Source organism: Rutidosis leptorrhynchoides, chromosome 1 (genome assembly GCF_046630445.1).
Source record: "Rutidosis leptorrhynchoides isolate AG116_Rl617_1_P2 chromosome 1, CSIRO_AGI_Rlap_v1, whole genome shotgun sequence".
Lineage (NCBI taxonomy): Eukaryota > Viridiplantae > Streptophyta > Magnoliopsida > Asterales > Asteraceae > Rutidosis > Rutidosis leptorrhynchoides.
The window spans coordinates 88,497,637-88,515,185 of NC_092333.1; the positions used below are offsets into that span (position 1 = coordinate 88,497,637).

The 17,549-nt window shown below is 33.7% G+C and overlaps 1 protein-coding gene across 1 annotated transcript; it reads right to left on the bottom strand.

The window, feature by feature from the left end:
- Window positions 1-13,340: 13,340 nt before the first annotated feature.
- On the bottom strand, window positions 13,341-14,369 carry LOC139886559 (uncharacterized). The gene is made up of 2 exons (XM_071870404.1): window positions 13,827-14,369; window positions 13,341-13,508 (listed from the first exon to the last, which is right to left on the bottom strand). Exons 1-2 carry the CDS (start codon window positions 14,367-14,369, stop codon window positions 13,341-13,343), a joined length of 711 nt encoding a protein of 236 aa, XP_071726505.1.
- Between the last annotated feature and the right edge of the window lie 3,180 nt (window positions 14,370-17,549).

Genomic DNA, 17,549 nt, shown 5'->3' on the forward strand with positions numbered 1-17,549 from the left:
TAAAGTAGATGTAATTGCTAAACTTCCACATCCCACCAATGTTAGAGGAGTTAGGAGTTTTCTAGGGCATGCCGGTTTTTACCGACGTTTCATAAAAGATTTTTCTAAAATTGCCACTCCTATGAATAAACTCCTAGAAAATGATGCTCCATTCATCTTTTCAGATGAATGCATCAAATCTTTTAATATTCTTAAAGAAAAACTCACTAATGCACCGATCATGATAACTCCAAATTGGAATCTACCGTTTGAACTCATATGCGATGCAAGTGACTTTGCAATGGGAGCCGTTTTAGGACAAAAGATTGAAAAACGATTTCAACCTATTTATTATGTAGTAAGACGTTACAAGGAGCACAAACGAATTACACAACTACTGAAAAAGAACTCCTTGCCATTGTCTTTGCTTTTGACAAATTTCGTTCATATCTCGTTCTAGCTAAAACGGTGGTCTATACCGACCATTCTGCTCTTAGATACCTATTTTCAAAACAAGATGCTAAACCACGATTAATCCGTTGGATCTTACTCTTACAAGAGTTCGATATTGAGATCCGAGATAAAAAGGGAGCAGAAAATCTCGCCGCTGATCATCTTTCTCGTCTTGAAAATCCTGAATTAAAAGTTCTAAATGAATTTTCCATACAGGATAACTTTCTAATGAATATCTATTGAAGATAGATTATAATTAAATTCCATGGTTTGCAGACTATGCAAACTATTTAGTATGTGGATTCCTTGAAAAAGGGTTGTCGTACCAAAAACGAAAGAAATTTTTAGTGATATAAAACACTATTTCTGGGAAGATCCACATTTGTTTAAAAGTTGTCCCGATGGAATAATACGCCGATGTGTATTCGGAGATGAAGCTAGTCAAATCTTAAACCATTGTCACACAGGACCAACAGGAGGGCATTATGGGCCTCAAATCACAGCAAGAAAAGTTTACGATGCTGGATTCTATTGGCCTACAATTTTCAAAGACGCACACCTTCTTTGCAAATCTTGTAATGCTTGTCAAAGGGCCGGAAAAATAAGTCAACGTGATGAAATGCCAGAAAATGTCATTCAAGTATGTGAAGTATTTGACATTTGGGGTATTGACTTTATGGGTCCATTTCCAAAATCTCATAATAATCTCTACATTCTCGTTGCCATTGATTATGTATCTAAATGGGCGGAAGCACAAGCTCTCCCAACTAACGATGCACGAGTTGTAGTCAACTTTTTAAAACGTATTTTTGCTAGGTTTGGAACACCGAAAGCTTTAATAAGTGATCGGGGTACTCATTTTTGTAATAATCAACTTGAGAAAGTTCTCAAAAGATATGGAGTAACTCATAAAATCTCAACCGCTTATCATCCACAAACAAGTGGACAAGTTGAAAATACCAACCGAGCTTTAAAACGTATTCTAGAGAAAACCGTAGGATCAAATCCGAAGGAATGGTCCATGAAATTAGAGGATGCACTTTGGGCTTTTAGAATAGCCTACAAAACTCCAATTGGAACCACACCTTTTAGACTCGTTTATGGAAAAGCATGTCACCTTTCAGTAGAAATTGAACACAAAGCATTTTGGGCTTTGAAGACATGCAATCTTGATTTACATGAAGCTGGACGTCTACGGTTAAGCCAACTAAATGAATTAGAAGAATTAAGACATGAAGCATACGAAAATTCGTTAATCTATAAGGAAAGAACGAAGAAATGGCATGATAAAAGAATCAGAAGTTCAAAAGAATTTAAAGAAGGAGACAGAGTTCTTCTTTTCAATTCACGATTCAAGCTATTTCCTGGAAAATTGAAATCAAGATGGTCTGGACCATTCATAGTCAAAAGAGTTTTTCCATATGGAACAGTAGAATTAATAAATTCAAATGGGATTGAATTTAAGGTTAATGTCCACAGAGTTAAACATTACATAGATAATCCAATGGAAGTTGAAGATGAAGTTAATCACAATTTCGACACCACAGCTAACTAAGTGTGGGAAGGTTCGAATCTTTTTAGGGTAATATATATTTCTGTTAGAGTTAGTTATTCTGTTTTAGTGTAGTTTCCGAGAATGGAATCCGAATGCTCTTTCCCTAGCAGACTCTAAAGAACTAGTCTTCTCCCCCCATTCTGAATTTTTATTTTTTTTATGTTTTACGAGATGAAGAATTCCTTTGATCTGAACCATGGTCTAATGCTACACGCTATGATTACTAAACGTAATAATGACACACTTCCGAGTGAACTGGTATCATTCATAAGAGCTAAAATGGACGGAGTAAGAAAAGAACTCAGAAAAGATCATCATAAGATACATTTTGGTAAAGGAAAATCAAAATCCGCAACAAAGAGAAGAGCACGACACCTTGAAAGATGTTATAAATGCGGAAAATGGTCACACGAAGGTAAATGTTCAAATAATCAAACATATTCAAATACCGAATTTGTTACTCTATGCAGAGAAGGACCGTTTATATGTTTAGAAGAAAAGATATTGAAGAATCGAGGTTACGCTTATGTAGCTATGGTGAACCAAATCATACGACTCTCCTATGAGTCGGCTAAAGCAGGTCTCTGAGAATTCTTTCTCATAGATAAGTATGTACAGTTTTTAGTTTTTATATTTATTTATTGCTTTTAACCTTTTGATAATAAACGCTGAATCATTCGCTATAAAGTATTAAATTGGTATTCAATAAAATTAGGTATGCGTAACCGAAATTATTGATATCATACAAAAATTTATTACATCACTGCGAAATTTACCGTTTATTCTTAAGGTATAAATATCTTTAATCAATCAACCCAAAATATTTCAGAAATTCGTCAGGAGTAAAACTAGGTTATGGAACCGAAATTACTTTACCGAAAAGAGGGGCGTATATTTTTAATAATATTTGATTGATTAAAGTGGGATAAAAAACCAAAAAGATTTTTAATTTTAATTTTTACCATGTTTTTAAATTTAATATATAAATATTAAATTAATATTGTAAACTTTTTAAAATCAATATATTTAAGTTTTTATGTATTTTAAAAATTAATATTTTTAATATAAGTTTGTATGTATAAAAACAAAAATATAATATAAGTTTGTGTGAATTTTTAATTTTAATAAAATGAATTTCTAATTTTATGTATTTTAAATTTAAGTTTGATGTGAATTTCAAAAACAAAAATTTACTTTATTTCATTAATTTAAAAATATGATTTTTAAAAATTCGTCGTGAGTTAAAAACAAGGTTGTTGAACCGAAATTGCTTTACCCAAGGGAGGGGCGAGAACTTTTATTATCATTATTTTTAATCTTATTGAATTAAAGTAAGCCAAAAACTTTAAAAAATCCAAAAATCTTTACTTTTAAAACCGCGCTTAAAACGTAACAAATTTTTAAAATTTTGTCGAGGGACGGACTAGGACAACGATCCGAAACGCCCTCATCCTAAAAAGAAACAAAATTTTAATTTTTTATTAAATTATATGTTTTATTAGTAATGGTTTTAAATATAAAAAAAAAAATCCAGACCCCCATACGATCGCATGGGGTTTGGCCTGTATATCCATGCGATCGCATATAGGCCAATTTCTGGTCAGATACAAAAAAGAGCAGCTCGCTGCTTCTGTCTCCACTCCAACACACAGACATATACACGAAACCCTCTCAAAAACACCTCTAAAATTCGTCATTTTTCACCATAATCACACCAATTTTCCTTTGCAAAATCCATGCGGTCGCATGGAGGAAAAAAACTGGTCAGGTTACAAAGTCCACGAGCTGTTCTGTTCTCTTCCACAAAAACACACACATACACGAACATACACTCAAACACCCTCAAATATTCGCCATTTTTCACCATAATTCACCAAATTTCTTACTATAATCCGCTCTAATCATGAAATTGATCAGAAGCTTTTCAAAGAAGGTAAAGATTTTACCCCTAAACCTCTTTAAATTTGATTTTTAGTGTTCTTGAGCTATATTTTACCTAATTTGATTTTGTTAATTTCTAGTGTAATTAGAGTTAAATTGTTAGTATTTTATGCATGTATAACCTAGATTGATGCTATTTAACATGATTTGAAGCCAAAAACTTCAAAATTTTTAGGAATCTAGGGTTTGTGTTCTTGAGTAATTTGGGGCTTTTTGATATAAACAGGTTATGGCCGATTTTTTTCATGAATTATTGCTAAATTAAGTAGTGTAACATGTTTAGGTAGCTAAATAATCCAAACTTTGATCATAAAACATGATTTTTGAGAATTAAAGTGGACTTTTTAGGTCTAAAATTCATGAACTTGATTAAATTGATGTAAATGCCATTTGAAACTTGTTTAATTGCTAGTAATGGTTGTTTTAACATGTTATTTGAGTTGAATGCTTATGAACATTGTAAACATTTTCATATATGCTTATTTGAAAAAGTGTAGAATTGTTAAAATTGTGAAAATGTGTATAAGTTTAATTTTGATTAAACATGTTATTGTAATTGTTTCAAGTTGTTATTTTGCTAACACTAATGCATATTTGGATGCACAAATTTTGTGTTTAATGTGTTTTGCAGAGAAATACCGATACTGATGGTGCATCATCATCATCTAGACAACCTGCTCCAGAACCTGAACCAGAAATGTAATATGAACCGGAGCAACAACAGGAACAACAACAACAACCTGATCAACACGTACCTTATTATGATCCGCAACAAGAATATGTTGATGCCTACGTAGTATTTCCGATGCATCCAATAGTACAACACCCAACGATTCATGAAGAACAGTTGCATCCTAATCTGAGATTTGATCGAAGGTGGAAAGATTACCCAACATATCAAAGTAACAAATTCAAACTGGTACCAAAAAATGTAGAAGTGCCAAGGGTAATCGATTGGGACCCTTTGGAAAGGGTCCAACTAGCTAACCGTGTTAGACTGCTACTGATCCAAAGGTATGACAACTCTTCTTTTCCCGATTGGGAACATTTATTCACCATTCGTAGGCCTGTATATAAAGAATGGTGCGTTGAGCTTATGAGTACTATAGCGTTAAATGCGGATGTAGATAGGTTAGATGATAGAAGTTTTCTTAGATTTATACTTGGCCGTAGGATGTATAGGATGTCCATGCTGGACATGGCCAGGGCTTTACAGATATATACGCCCGCTGAATTACTATTACCCGATTGTACAAACTTGATTTATCATGGTGAAAGGGTAGATAGGAATTTTGATGCTAACGCCGTCTGGAGGCGTATGTCAGATTATAATGTTTTTGGGCGGGCAGGAACACACTCCTACTTACATATTAACAGAGCCGAGCTTCGTATAATTCATAGATTTCTGGCTAACTCGATTACACAGAGAGGTCACAACAAGGAGAAAATGACCTTACATGATTTATTTTACCTTAAGTGTATTCGAGACCCAAGAGGCTTTGTTAATATCCCTTATTGCGTTGGTTTTTATTTGTCTAAGATGGTGGAAGGAATACAGGAAGGGGGAGTAATAGGAGGAGGTATTTTTGTTACTCTCATTGGAGAGTATTTGGATGTAGATAGGGATCAAGGGGGTCCACTTTTGGTATGTAGGGAAAAAGTTGAGCCTTTAGGATTGAGGGTCTATCAGGGTACTAAGGTATTAAAGAGCAGTACCCTATGATGGTAATCATCCACAGGTAGAGAGAGGTTCAGATGAGAAAATGGAGGAAGCGGATGACATTAAGGAGGCTATGACTGACGTCTACCAGCGTATAAATGAGGTAGAAATGACAAACGAGGATAGATTTAGTCGGTTAGAGCAGTGGCAAGCCCGGAATGAGTACGAGCATTCTAGGCAACGACATCATGATAGATGGGACTATCATCAGTGTCAGATCATGAGTCGGCTATCACCTCAGGATCACTACGTACCGACCTGACCCGCTTACTATCCTCCACACCAGCCCGAGATGAGACCACCATTTACTCTCTACGACCCTAACCAGGCCTACCAGTACACCTATCACCAACCATGGAATCCGACCGATGACATGAACTGGAACCCCTATCCAGATTGATATAGTTCCCGTTGGTGATTTCTATGATTTTTATTTTTTTATTATTTCTATTTTATTTATGTTTAAACCTATGATATTGTGATACTTTTATTGTAATGTTTAATATTTGTATTATGTTGTACTAATATTTCATATTTGATTTGAAAGTGGGATGTTAAGTCCCATTTTAAATTACCATGCATGTTATTATTTGTATGTATGTATATTGTCAATTGTACACAACAGGGTAAAACAGCGCATTTTCAAAGACTGTCATTAAGTTCAGCAAAAGCTACTAATTTTGACGACAAAACGAAAAACAAATGTGATGTAACAACAAGACGGAATGAACAAATGATGTGCACCATTTATCATTCAGCAAATAAACGCCAATATGTTTGGAAACTTTGGTAAAATTTAATCATTTTTCTACGCTAATCACCCTCAATAATTTAAATTGTTACTGATTTCTTGCAAATGAGGGCATTGCAAGATCTTAAGTGTGGGAAGGGATTAAATTCTTTCGGATTTTTAAAATTTTAACTTATACACTTGGTTACCATTAAAAATACTAGTAACGCAGTAGTTGTATTAGAATCTAGTGTTCTCTGATAATAAAGAACAGCCCTAGTGTTATATACTGACTACCCAATTCTAGTAAAAATTTTCAATTAAATGAATTCAAAATCATGTTTATACATATTTATGAACGATAAAACTAGGTGTTAACACCGAAATTATTGTTATCTCGGAAAGGACATAAATTGAGAAACAACCCAAAATGTTAGAATTCATTTAAATTGGAATAGAGGACAATAAAAAGGCAAAGAAAGGAAAATAAAAGCTAAGTGTGGGAAAAATTTACGAAGTTATTTAAAATATATATCACATATTTTTGTACAAATAACTGAAGATACTTTTGTTTTGGACAATTTTATCAGTTTTACCCAATTTCTTATAACATATTTGAAAGAAAAGATGGATCTACACGATGAATCAATTCCATCATTAAAAGGAAGTAAAGTCTTCCAAAAAAGAAACGCGCTTCTTGATTTAGGTCAGGAAGTTGTCGTCCAGACCAATTGTAGAGTCTACGAAAAACCTTGAAAAGTTTTCTCGAAAATCAGCTGGAAATCCACGGACCTCAGCATCAAACAGGGTCGCCAAGTGGTCAGACTTATCCTAACCATGAGAGGATCTGTCTCGTAAAATGGGAGGGCGCCGTGCAAATTAGCTTGATAAGACTAATGAATCAGATCCCCATAAAGGATAATCTCCTTAAAGATCAAAAATTAGCTTTTAAGACTGATATTACTCAATCCTTGAGATTGACTTTTAAAGATTGAGAATTACAAACTCATGGAATTCGATGATATCTAAACTTGAGCTTGAACGAGAAAATATTTTGATCAAAATTACAAACCGATTTGTTTTCTGAAAACCCATTTTTAATGCGTTCATTACCATTGAACATAAAATCTTAGGAATTCACCTAGAATTCATTAGGTCACCTGAAACAAATTGGGTGTCAACCGTAAAAACGGTGATTGAATAGCATGGTCAAAGACAGGACCTTGTGCCAGACCGAAAAACTATAGGGTGAGCTTTACTATTGCTCCTACAAAGGATAGTAATTGCATCCGACACGATATAAACCATAATTAAAAGTATGTCAGGGGACATTGCCTTAACAGTTGCTTGTTCAATGATTTCCTTTACAACCGGACGGTAGTTTACCGAAAGGTAATATACGGAGCAAGTATACTGGATGTGTTGATTTCCCAATACAAGGTTAGCAAGTGGGTGACACAAAACCATAAGTTTTGAGCTAAAATTTTCAAATCTGAAACCCACAAAACCCACAAAAACAATTTGCAAACACCGGTGAAGGGTTATTCCAGAAAACTTATCTAGGGTAAAAGCTAGATTTAATTTTTAAAAGATCAAATGTTTTCATAAAGATCCAATTTCCTTAAAGGATCAAAATTTTCATAGTCATGTGGGACTGTAAACCACATCGTTATTATCATTGTTCATACCGCCGTATAAAAATCACTGATGTACAAAGTGTGAAGAATAAAGAAGTGATTCTAGTATTTTTATTTCAAGACTATATTGCTTGAGGACAAGCAACGCTCAAGTGTGGGAATATTTGATAATGCTAAAAACGAACATATATTTCATAGCATTATCCCTCAAGAAAGACAAGATTTTAGTTGCAATTGTTCTATTTACAAGTGATATTCGTTTAAATAATAAAAGGTGAAGACAAAAGACAGATTCGACGAATTGAAGACGCAAATGACCAAAAAGCTAAAAAGTACAAATTAAAATCAAAGTGGTTCCAATTATTGATAAGAAACGTCTCAAAATTACAAGAGTACAAGACGCAAAATGCAAAATACAAGATATTAAATTGTACGCAAGGACGTTCGAAAATCCAGAACCGGGACCAAAGTCAACTCTCAACGCGCGACGCAACGGAGCAAAAATTACAAGTCAACTATGCACATAAATATAATATAATATATAAATAATTCTTAAAATTATTTATATATTATATTATATTTATTTATTAAAACGTCGGCAAAACAAGAAAACAAAACCATGTGACTGGAACCAGCTGGCCATGTGAGCGCATGGCCAGGAAGAACAAATGTCATGCGGTCGCATGACCCCAATATGCTGGCCACATCTATAAATTTCGCGTGTTTTGGCCAAAATAAACACATCTTTTTCTTTCTCCATCTCTCACGTATACATATATATATATATATATATATATATATATATATATATATATATATATATATATATATATATATATATATATATATATATATATATATATTATAATTTTAATTTTAATTTTAATTTTAATAATAATAAGGGTATGTTAGCGAATGTTGTAAGGGTGTAAGTCGAAATTCTGTCCGTGTAACGCTACGCTATTTTTAATCATTGTAAGTTATGTTCAACCTTTTTAAATTAACGTCTCGTAGCTAAGTTATTATTATTCTTATTTAAGCCAAAGTAATCGTGATGTTGGGCTAAATATTAAAATTGGGTAATTGGGCTTTGTACGATAATTGGGGTTTGGACAAAAGAACGACACTTGTGGAAATTAGACTATGGGCTATTAATGGGCTTTATATTTGTTTAATTAAATGATAGTTTGTTAATTTAATATAAAGATTTACAATTGGACGTACCTATAAATAACCATATACACTCGATCAGACACGATGAGCGGGATATTTATAAGTACTAATAATCGTTCATTTAACCAGACACGTAATAGTTAATAGACTTATTAAAATAGGGGTGAATTATATACAAGGACACTTGGTGTAATTATAGTTTAAGTCCCCAATTAGTTGGAATATTTGACTTCGGATATAAGGATAATTTGACGAGGACACTCGCACTTTATATTTATGACTGATGGACTGTTATGGACAAAAACCAGACGGATATATTGAATAATCCAGGACAAAGGACAATTAACCCATGGTAATAAACTAAAATCAACACGTCAAACATCATGATTACGAAAGTTTAAATAAGCATAATTCCTTTATTTCATATTTAATTGCACATTTAATTATCGCACTTTTATTTACTGTCATTTTATTTAAATGCACTTTTAATTATCGTACTTTTTAATTATCGCAATTTTATTTATCGTCATTTTATTTATCTCATTTTTATTTATCGCAATTTCATTATCATTATTTACTTTACGCTTAAAATTAAGTTATATTTATTTTTAATATTTTACATTAGGTTTTAACTGCGACTTAAGTTTTAAAATCGACAAACCGGTCATTAAACGGTAAAAACTCCCTTTTTATAATAATAATACTATTTATATATATATTTATATTTTTACAAATATAGTTTTTAAAAATATAGCGTTAAACTTGGCTAAGATCCCTGTGGAACGAACCGGACTTACTAAAAACTACACTACTGTACGATTAGGTACACTGCCTATAAGTGTTGTAGCAAGGTTTAGGTATATCCACTCTATAAATAAATAAATAACTTGTGTAAAATTGTATCGTATTTAATAGTATTTTGTAGTAAAAATATAACTATTTTGTACCCCTTCGCTTTAACATCAATCTCTAACAATACAAACTTGACACTATTAGGAGCCATGTGTCCCAATCCAATCATGAACATATAGAAAACTAACAAAGCTTTCTTGAAGCGGCTCAACTTCATGTCCACTTAGGTAGCTCTCCTCAATCTTGCTCCTACAATGCAATTTTCAAGAGAACTATTAAGAAGTCATAAACTTCAACCTCACTTTATCTTGTAGGTCCGAACACATACCTTTGGGATTAAATGAAAACATGTGTTCAAATCTTCTCAAAATAGACTTTCCTTATTGAATTCAGCTCCTAGCGTTGTACTAGAAGGGAATTGGGTATCCCACTTTGAAAGATTTAGATGGACTTCAATCCCACACCAATAGCAGACTTGTGCACCGAGTCCCTGGCTAGTCCCTTGGTCAAGTGATCCGCTAGATTTTGTTCCGATCTAACAAAATTAATGGAGATCACTCCATTCGTGATTAATTCACGTACCATGGAATGTCTAATACTCAAGTGTCTAGACTTACCATTATACATGTGACTATAAGCCTTAGCCACCGTTGAAGCACTATCACAGTGCATACCAATAGGAGGAATGAGCTTTGGCTACAAAGAAATTTCATATACCAAATTCCTTAACCACTCGGCTTCATTACTCGCAGCAGCCAATGCAACAAATTCCGACTCCATTGTCGAATTTTTAATACATGTTTGCTTCTTGGAAGCCCATGAAATTGCCCCTCCACCAAGTAGGAATATCCAACCAGTAGTAGAAGAATGATCTTCCATATTGGTTATCCAACTTGCATCCGAATAACCTTCTAGGATAGAAGGAAAACCGGTATATGTGATACCAAAGTTCTTGGTTTGCTTCAAGTACTTAAATACTCTATTCACAGCTTACCAATGGTGAGAACCCGGGTTACTAGTAAATCTACTCAATTTACCCACCGCATAGGCAATATCCGATCTAGTGCAAGTCATTACATACATTAGACACCCTATAGTACTCGAGTATTTAAGTTGATACACAGCCGAACCCGTATTGGGTAAGAGATTCAGAGTAGGATCAATGGGAGTACTCACCGAGGAGGTATCCTCAAGATTGAACTTCTTGAGAATCTTCTCAATATAATGAGATTGAGTTATCGTGATGCCATTATCACCACGGATGATCCTTATCCCAAGAATCACATCCGCAACTCCCATATCCTTCATCGAAAACTTAGATGACAAAAATTGTTTGGTCTTATCAACTTGATCTTGGTTAGTGCCAAAGATCAACATGTCATCCACATATAAGCAAATAATCACACCATTCCCCTTGTGATCAAATTTGCTATACACACACTTATCCGATTTGTTGGTCATAAAGATATGAGACAAAATAACATCATCAAACTTTTGATGCCATTGCTTTGGTGATTGCTTAAGTCCATACAAAGACTTAATCAACTTGCACACCTTTGTCTCTTGTCCCGGCAACACAAATCCTTCCGGTTGTTTCATGTACACCTCCTCCTCCAAATCACCATTACGAAAAGTGGTTTTTACATCCATTTGGTGAATAACAAGATTGTGAATTGATGCAAGCGAAATCAACAATCTAATGCTGGTAATACGTGCAACCGGAGCATAGGTATCAAAATAGTCAATACCCTCCTTTTGCCTAAAACCTTGTATGACCAAACATGCTTTAAACTTGTCAACCGATCCATCAACTTTCATCTTCCTTTTGAAGATCCACTTATTGCCCAAAGGTTTACAACCGGGAGGAAAATCGACTAGAACCCATGTATTGTTTTCCATGATAGAGTCTATCTCGTCACGAATTGCCTCTTTCCAAAAAGCAACATCACGAGACCTTATGGCCTCATCATATGTCCTCGGATCCTCCTCAATATTATAACAATAATGAAGTTGAGATATGACACTATCTCTAGTTCCTTCAACTAAGAATAGTTGAAAATCCTTACCATATGATTTAGGAGTTCTTTTCCTACTCCCTCTACGTGGCTCATGAGTCTCATTTGGAATTTCTTCCAATTGAGCACCTTGGGAGGTACTTGCAATAAGTACCATATCCTTTGGTTTAGGTATTGATGTGAACCTAGATTCATCAAATATTGCATCTCTAGATTCAATCACGGTATTAACTGAAAAAGCATCATTTGGCTCAATGACAAAGAATCTATATGCCTTGGAATGCTCAGCATATCCAATAAAAATGCAATCAATACCCTTTTTACCCAACGTTTTCCTTTTGGGATTCGGAAGTCTCACGACTTCCCTGCACCCCCAAACTCGCAAGTAATGCAAGTTTAGACGTTTGTTAAACCAAAGTTCATATGGAGTCTTCTTCCCATTCTTATTGGGAACCCTATTAAAAATGTAACAAGCCGTTAGCATGGCTTCCCCCCAAAATCCCTCACTCAAACCTGAATAAGACAACGTGGAGTTAACCATCTCTTTAAGTGTCCTATTCTTCCTTTCGGCTATACCATTTTGTTGTGGCGTATAAAGAGCCGTGGTTTGGTGAATCACTCCTATTGATTGAAAATATTCCGGGTCATAATACTCGCCACCTCGGTCGGTACGCAACGTTTTAATTGAACAATCAAGTTGCAATTCTACTTCAGTTTTATAGATTTTAAATTTTTCTAAAGCTTCATCTTTGGAATGCAAAAGATACACATAGAAATATCTAGACGAATCATCTATAAAAGTAATCATGTACTTCCTGTTACCCATTGAAGGAGTAGCATGAAGATCACATAGATCACTATGAATTAGTTCTAACAATGATGATTTCCAGTTTATATCTCTAAAAGGTTGTCTAGTGATCTTTGTTAGCATAAAAGTTTTACATTTATCCAAATGTTTACCAAAACATGGTATTAAGTCATCCTTAGACATTTCATACATTCTTTAGTAATGTACATGACCTAAACGAGCATGCCATAAACCGGAATCACATGTACTAGAACTAATCATGCAAGTAGAATTAATGGCCCTAGGAACATTTTTGAGATTAAGCATGAACATACCATTGTTATAATACCCAAAACCAACAAACACACCACACTTAGACAATATATATTTGTCACTTTCAAACACTTGTTAATACCCACATTTATTCAACATGGGACTAGATATAAGATTCTTACACAAGTTAGGTACATACAATACATTATAAAGAGTAATAGTTTTTCAGGAGCTAAACTCCAATACAACATTTCCATAACCAACAACACTAGCAATAAATTCGTTGCCCATGTGCAAGACATCTTTTTCCGGTACAAAAGTCTTGAACCATTCACGGTCCTTACAAGTATGGCAAGTTGCACCCGAATCTACCCACCATCCAATTGTATCATCCTGTACATATAATGCATCAGAAATATGTGAAACATAGTTCTTAATTGGAATAGTCACAAAGTCAGAAATTTGACCTTGATTAGGAGTAGGATCCTTTGATCCTTGGCCCGCACCCGATGTGCTTCCTCCTTCTACCAACTTGACTTTGCAATCCCGCTTATAGTGACTGGGTTTGCCACATCTCCAACAAGACTTCTTGTCCTTCTTATTGGACTCATTCTTGTTGCCATCAGACTTTCATTTCTTGTTGTTTGATTTCTTGTTGTATTTATTCCCATGGGATTTATCTTCAATCATGTTAATTGAAGAATATCCCACTTCCTTACCCTTTCCCTTGCCACTATCTTGTGCCCAAATTGATTCCTCAATTCTCAAGTGACTACCCAACTCATTCAAATTCATATCTTCTTTCTTGTGTTTGAGTGTGTGTTTAAAATCTTGCCATGAAGATGACAATTTATCAATGATGGATGAAACCGTGAAAGTTTCATTCACACTTATGTTGTGTTGGTTAAATTTCCCCAAGATCCTAAGGATCTCATGGAATTGCTTCATGATGGGCCTAGTATCAACAATCTTGTAATTGTTGAAATTGCTAACAAGAAACTTCTTGCTAGACGCATCCTCGGCCATATACTTGGCCTCCAATTTATCCCAAAGTTCCTTAGCCGATTTACTCGAATTGTAAACATCAAATAAAACATCAGACATACCATTTAGAATGTGGCCACGACACATCAAGTCATCGTTGTCCCATTTGCTCCTTAACCAGGCATGTTCCATTGTCTCGTCATCCGATTCAGCGGGCCTTGGAAATGACAACACATAAACCAATTTCAATGTGGTCAAAAGAAATTGCATCTTCTTTTGCCATCTCCTAAAATCTGCCCCTTCAAATTTCTCCAATTTTGCAAAACCTTGAAGTCATTTCTTTCACTGTTTCACCGGACATGGTGATCACAAATATTCGATTAGAATGTTATGAACTTGGAATGTAAGTAATCTTCGTGCCTGAAATGGAACTGACTCCGGATTGATCTTTGAATCGTGTGAACACTTTCCTAATCGAATATTTCGACCCAGTTAGCCACGGGTTACACGAAGTTTCGATTGGGATAAGACAAAGACTAGATTGTTGTCTTGGCTAAAAGAAAACAATCAAAACAATTGCAGAGATTTATCTTCTAATTGTTTAAGTTGAAAGTGTGTGTAAAAAGCAAAAAATCTGAAACTTTTTTCAAATACACAAAGAGTGTATTTATAATGGGTCAAAAGGTTTCTTGAAAAGTCACAACCTTTGATTCATACCCATTAGTGACTTGGAAGTTAATATTCATGTATTTAGACTTAAAATGGTCTAAGAGCATGTAAAAACGCAGTTTAAATGCCCTAGAACAACCCCAAAACGTTTGGGGTTCGAATGTGCCATTTGGGTTGAAAAGGCACCTTTTCAGCGACATAGTGTTAAGCCGCGTCGCGGGCTAACAAAGGACCAGACTTCAAAACATGCAAAAAGGCTCGACATGAAAATCATGCCTTAAGCCGCGTTGCGGGCCCAGGAGTCGTACCGCGGCTTAAAGCTACTTGTGACGACCCGGAAATTTTTGACCAAATTTAAAACTTAATCTTTATATGATTTCAACAAGATAAGCAAAGTCTGTAATACTGATTATCAAAATTTTTGAACTAATGTTATATATTCAGTTAACCTTTGACTATTGACCGACGATTCACGAACATCTATTTGTAAATATATATATATATATATATATATATATATATATATATATATATATATATATATATAATAAGTTGGAATATTAATTATTAAAATTAATTATAAATAACTTGCAATGTGTATTTAAAAACTGATTTATGTATATTAAATAAAGATATATACATATATATAATTTCAAGTTATTTAGTAAACGATAGTAACATTCGTTTATTGATTCGATTGATATTTAGATAAGTTATCTAAAACGTTTAAGATGAACAAGTAAAACACTAGTTTGCTACAGTATTTTCGAATTGCTACAGTACCCGAAAAGCTACAGTGTTTTCGAAAACCACTATTTGCTACAGTAAAAATCATTTTACTACAGTAAAACACTATTTCAAAATGAAAATGTATGTATATTTTACAAAGTGATAAAATATAATATTAACTTAGTCATAAAACATTTGATTTAAAAATAATACACTTTGATAAACATGAGACATTGATTTATAGAAGCAAATGACCACAACGCTCAAATGTAAAGATTATACTTTGGGTAATATAGTCTATCGATGATTAATTCTAATTATTGATAAAGATACGCGTCGAGTAACGTAAAGTGCAAGTTTTCTAAGCCTACGAAAGGACGTTCAAAAAACCGGAACCGGGACATAAGTCGAGCGTCAACGTATAAGTTATCGGACCTAAAATTACAAGTCAACTATGCACATGAATATAATATAATATATATATATATATATATATATATATATATATATATATATATATATATATATATATATATATATATATATATATATATATATTATATAAATATATTAATATGTCGACAAGCAAGAAAATAAACAAGTGTGAGCTGGACAATGGAGCCATGCGATCGCATTGCCATTGTCCATGAAACCTATGCGATCGCATGGGGGCTGGGGGCAGGAAAGGTTCTATAAATTGCTCGACTTCTGGCTCAGTTTGCACACATTTCAACTCTCTATCTCTCACGATATATAAATATATATTTATATTTATATTTATATTTATATCATTATTAAAATTAATATTATTATTAATTTTATAGTTAGGAGTATTATTATTAGTAGTATTATACATAAAATACTACGACGAGGTCATGAGCGAGTTATTTCAAAACGGGTTTTACGAGCGGGATAAAGCTAGGCAAATTATGGGTTATAGCTATGGAGGTTATGGGTATTGTTCGAGGGTATTGCTCGTGAGTCAAACTAATGTTTATCATCTCCGTTGCGTCTACGTACTTTCCTACAATATTGAATCACAATATTGATACGTGAGCATTCATATCTTATCTTTTATATATTAATAGTGTATCCATGTCTAGTGCTCGAGTATATATGTTTATGCATGCTTGTATGCTTTAATTTTGTCGATAGATAGTTTATGATGAATCACGAATTTGATACATATGCTACTGATATAAAGTATATGATATGCATGTTATTGGAAAGCTGACGAAAAATTAATAACTTTTCATTTAGAAATCTCGTGATTTCGATAAACGAATTAAAAGATATGATCAACTGAATTATAATTGAATTTAATTGAAATTGCTTTTGAATCTGCAATTAATATTTAAACAACTTGTTTATAAGATTGATAAATTGGATTTTTAGATATTAATAGTCGAGTAAATGAACTCTTATATAAGACACGTCTCGTTTTGTTGAACAATTGTCAAAGTTGACTGTCTTATCATGTTTTAAAGCTTTATAAACACTATAATCTGATTTTACAAGTATTGGAAAACTATGTGAAATAATAAACATGTATAGATTTAAAGATCATATTGGGTCAGGTTGACTTTTGAGATGACTTTTGTTAACTTTTACATGTCGGTCTCGAGCATTAGGATTGTGATACACTATGACCCCACCTAGCTTGTTAGACATGTATTGACCAACATATGTTCTCTAGGTTGAGATCTACGGTTATTTTGCATTCCGAGTTTCGATCACATTTCGGTGAATGACCTTATGTGCTGCTAAGGTGAGTTTCATAGATCCCTTTTTAATTGCTTTTGCAATATATATTTTGGGCTGAGAATACATGCACTTTATTTTAAACGTAATGGATACAAGTACATACTAAATTCTACACCGAGTTTGAACCGAAAATCCCTTAGCTTTGGTAACTAGTAACTACCGGTTATAAGAACTGGTAGGCGTGAGTAGTTATATATGGATCCATAGGGCTTGACATCCCCGTCTGTTCCAGTTATAGAAACCCTAGCCTGAACTATAAAACAGACGTATACTATTTGAGTTTAATAC

Bases quoted from the DNA above. Each gene is read 5' to 3' on its own strand.
- LOC139886559 (XM_071870404.1), bottom strand. From the start codon at position 14,369: ATGCAATTTCTTTTGACCACATTGAAATTGGTTTATGTGTTGTCATTT. The intron at 13,509-13,826 runs GTGGGATATTCT...TTATATGTACAG, and splicing joins GCAAGGGAAAGGGTAAGGAA to GATGATACAATTGGATGGTG.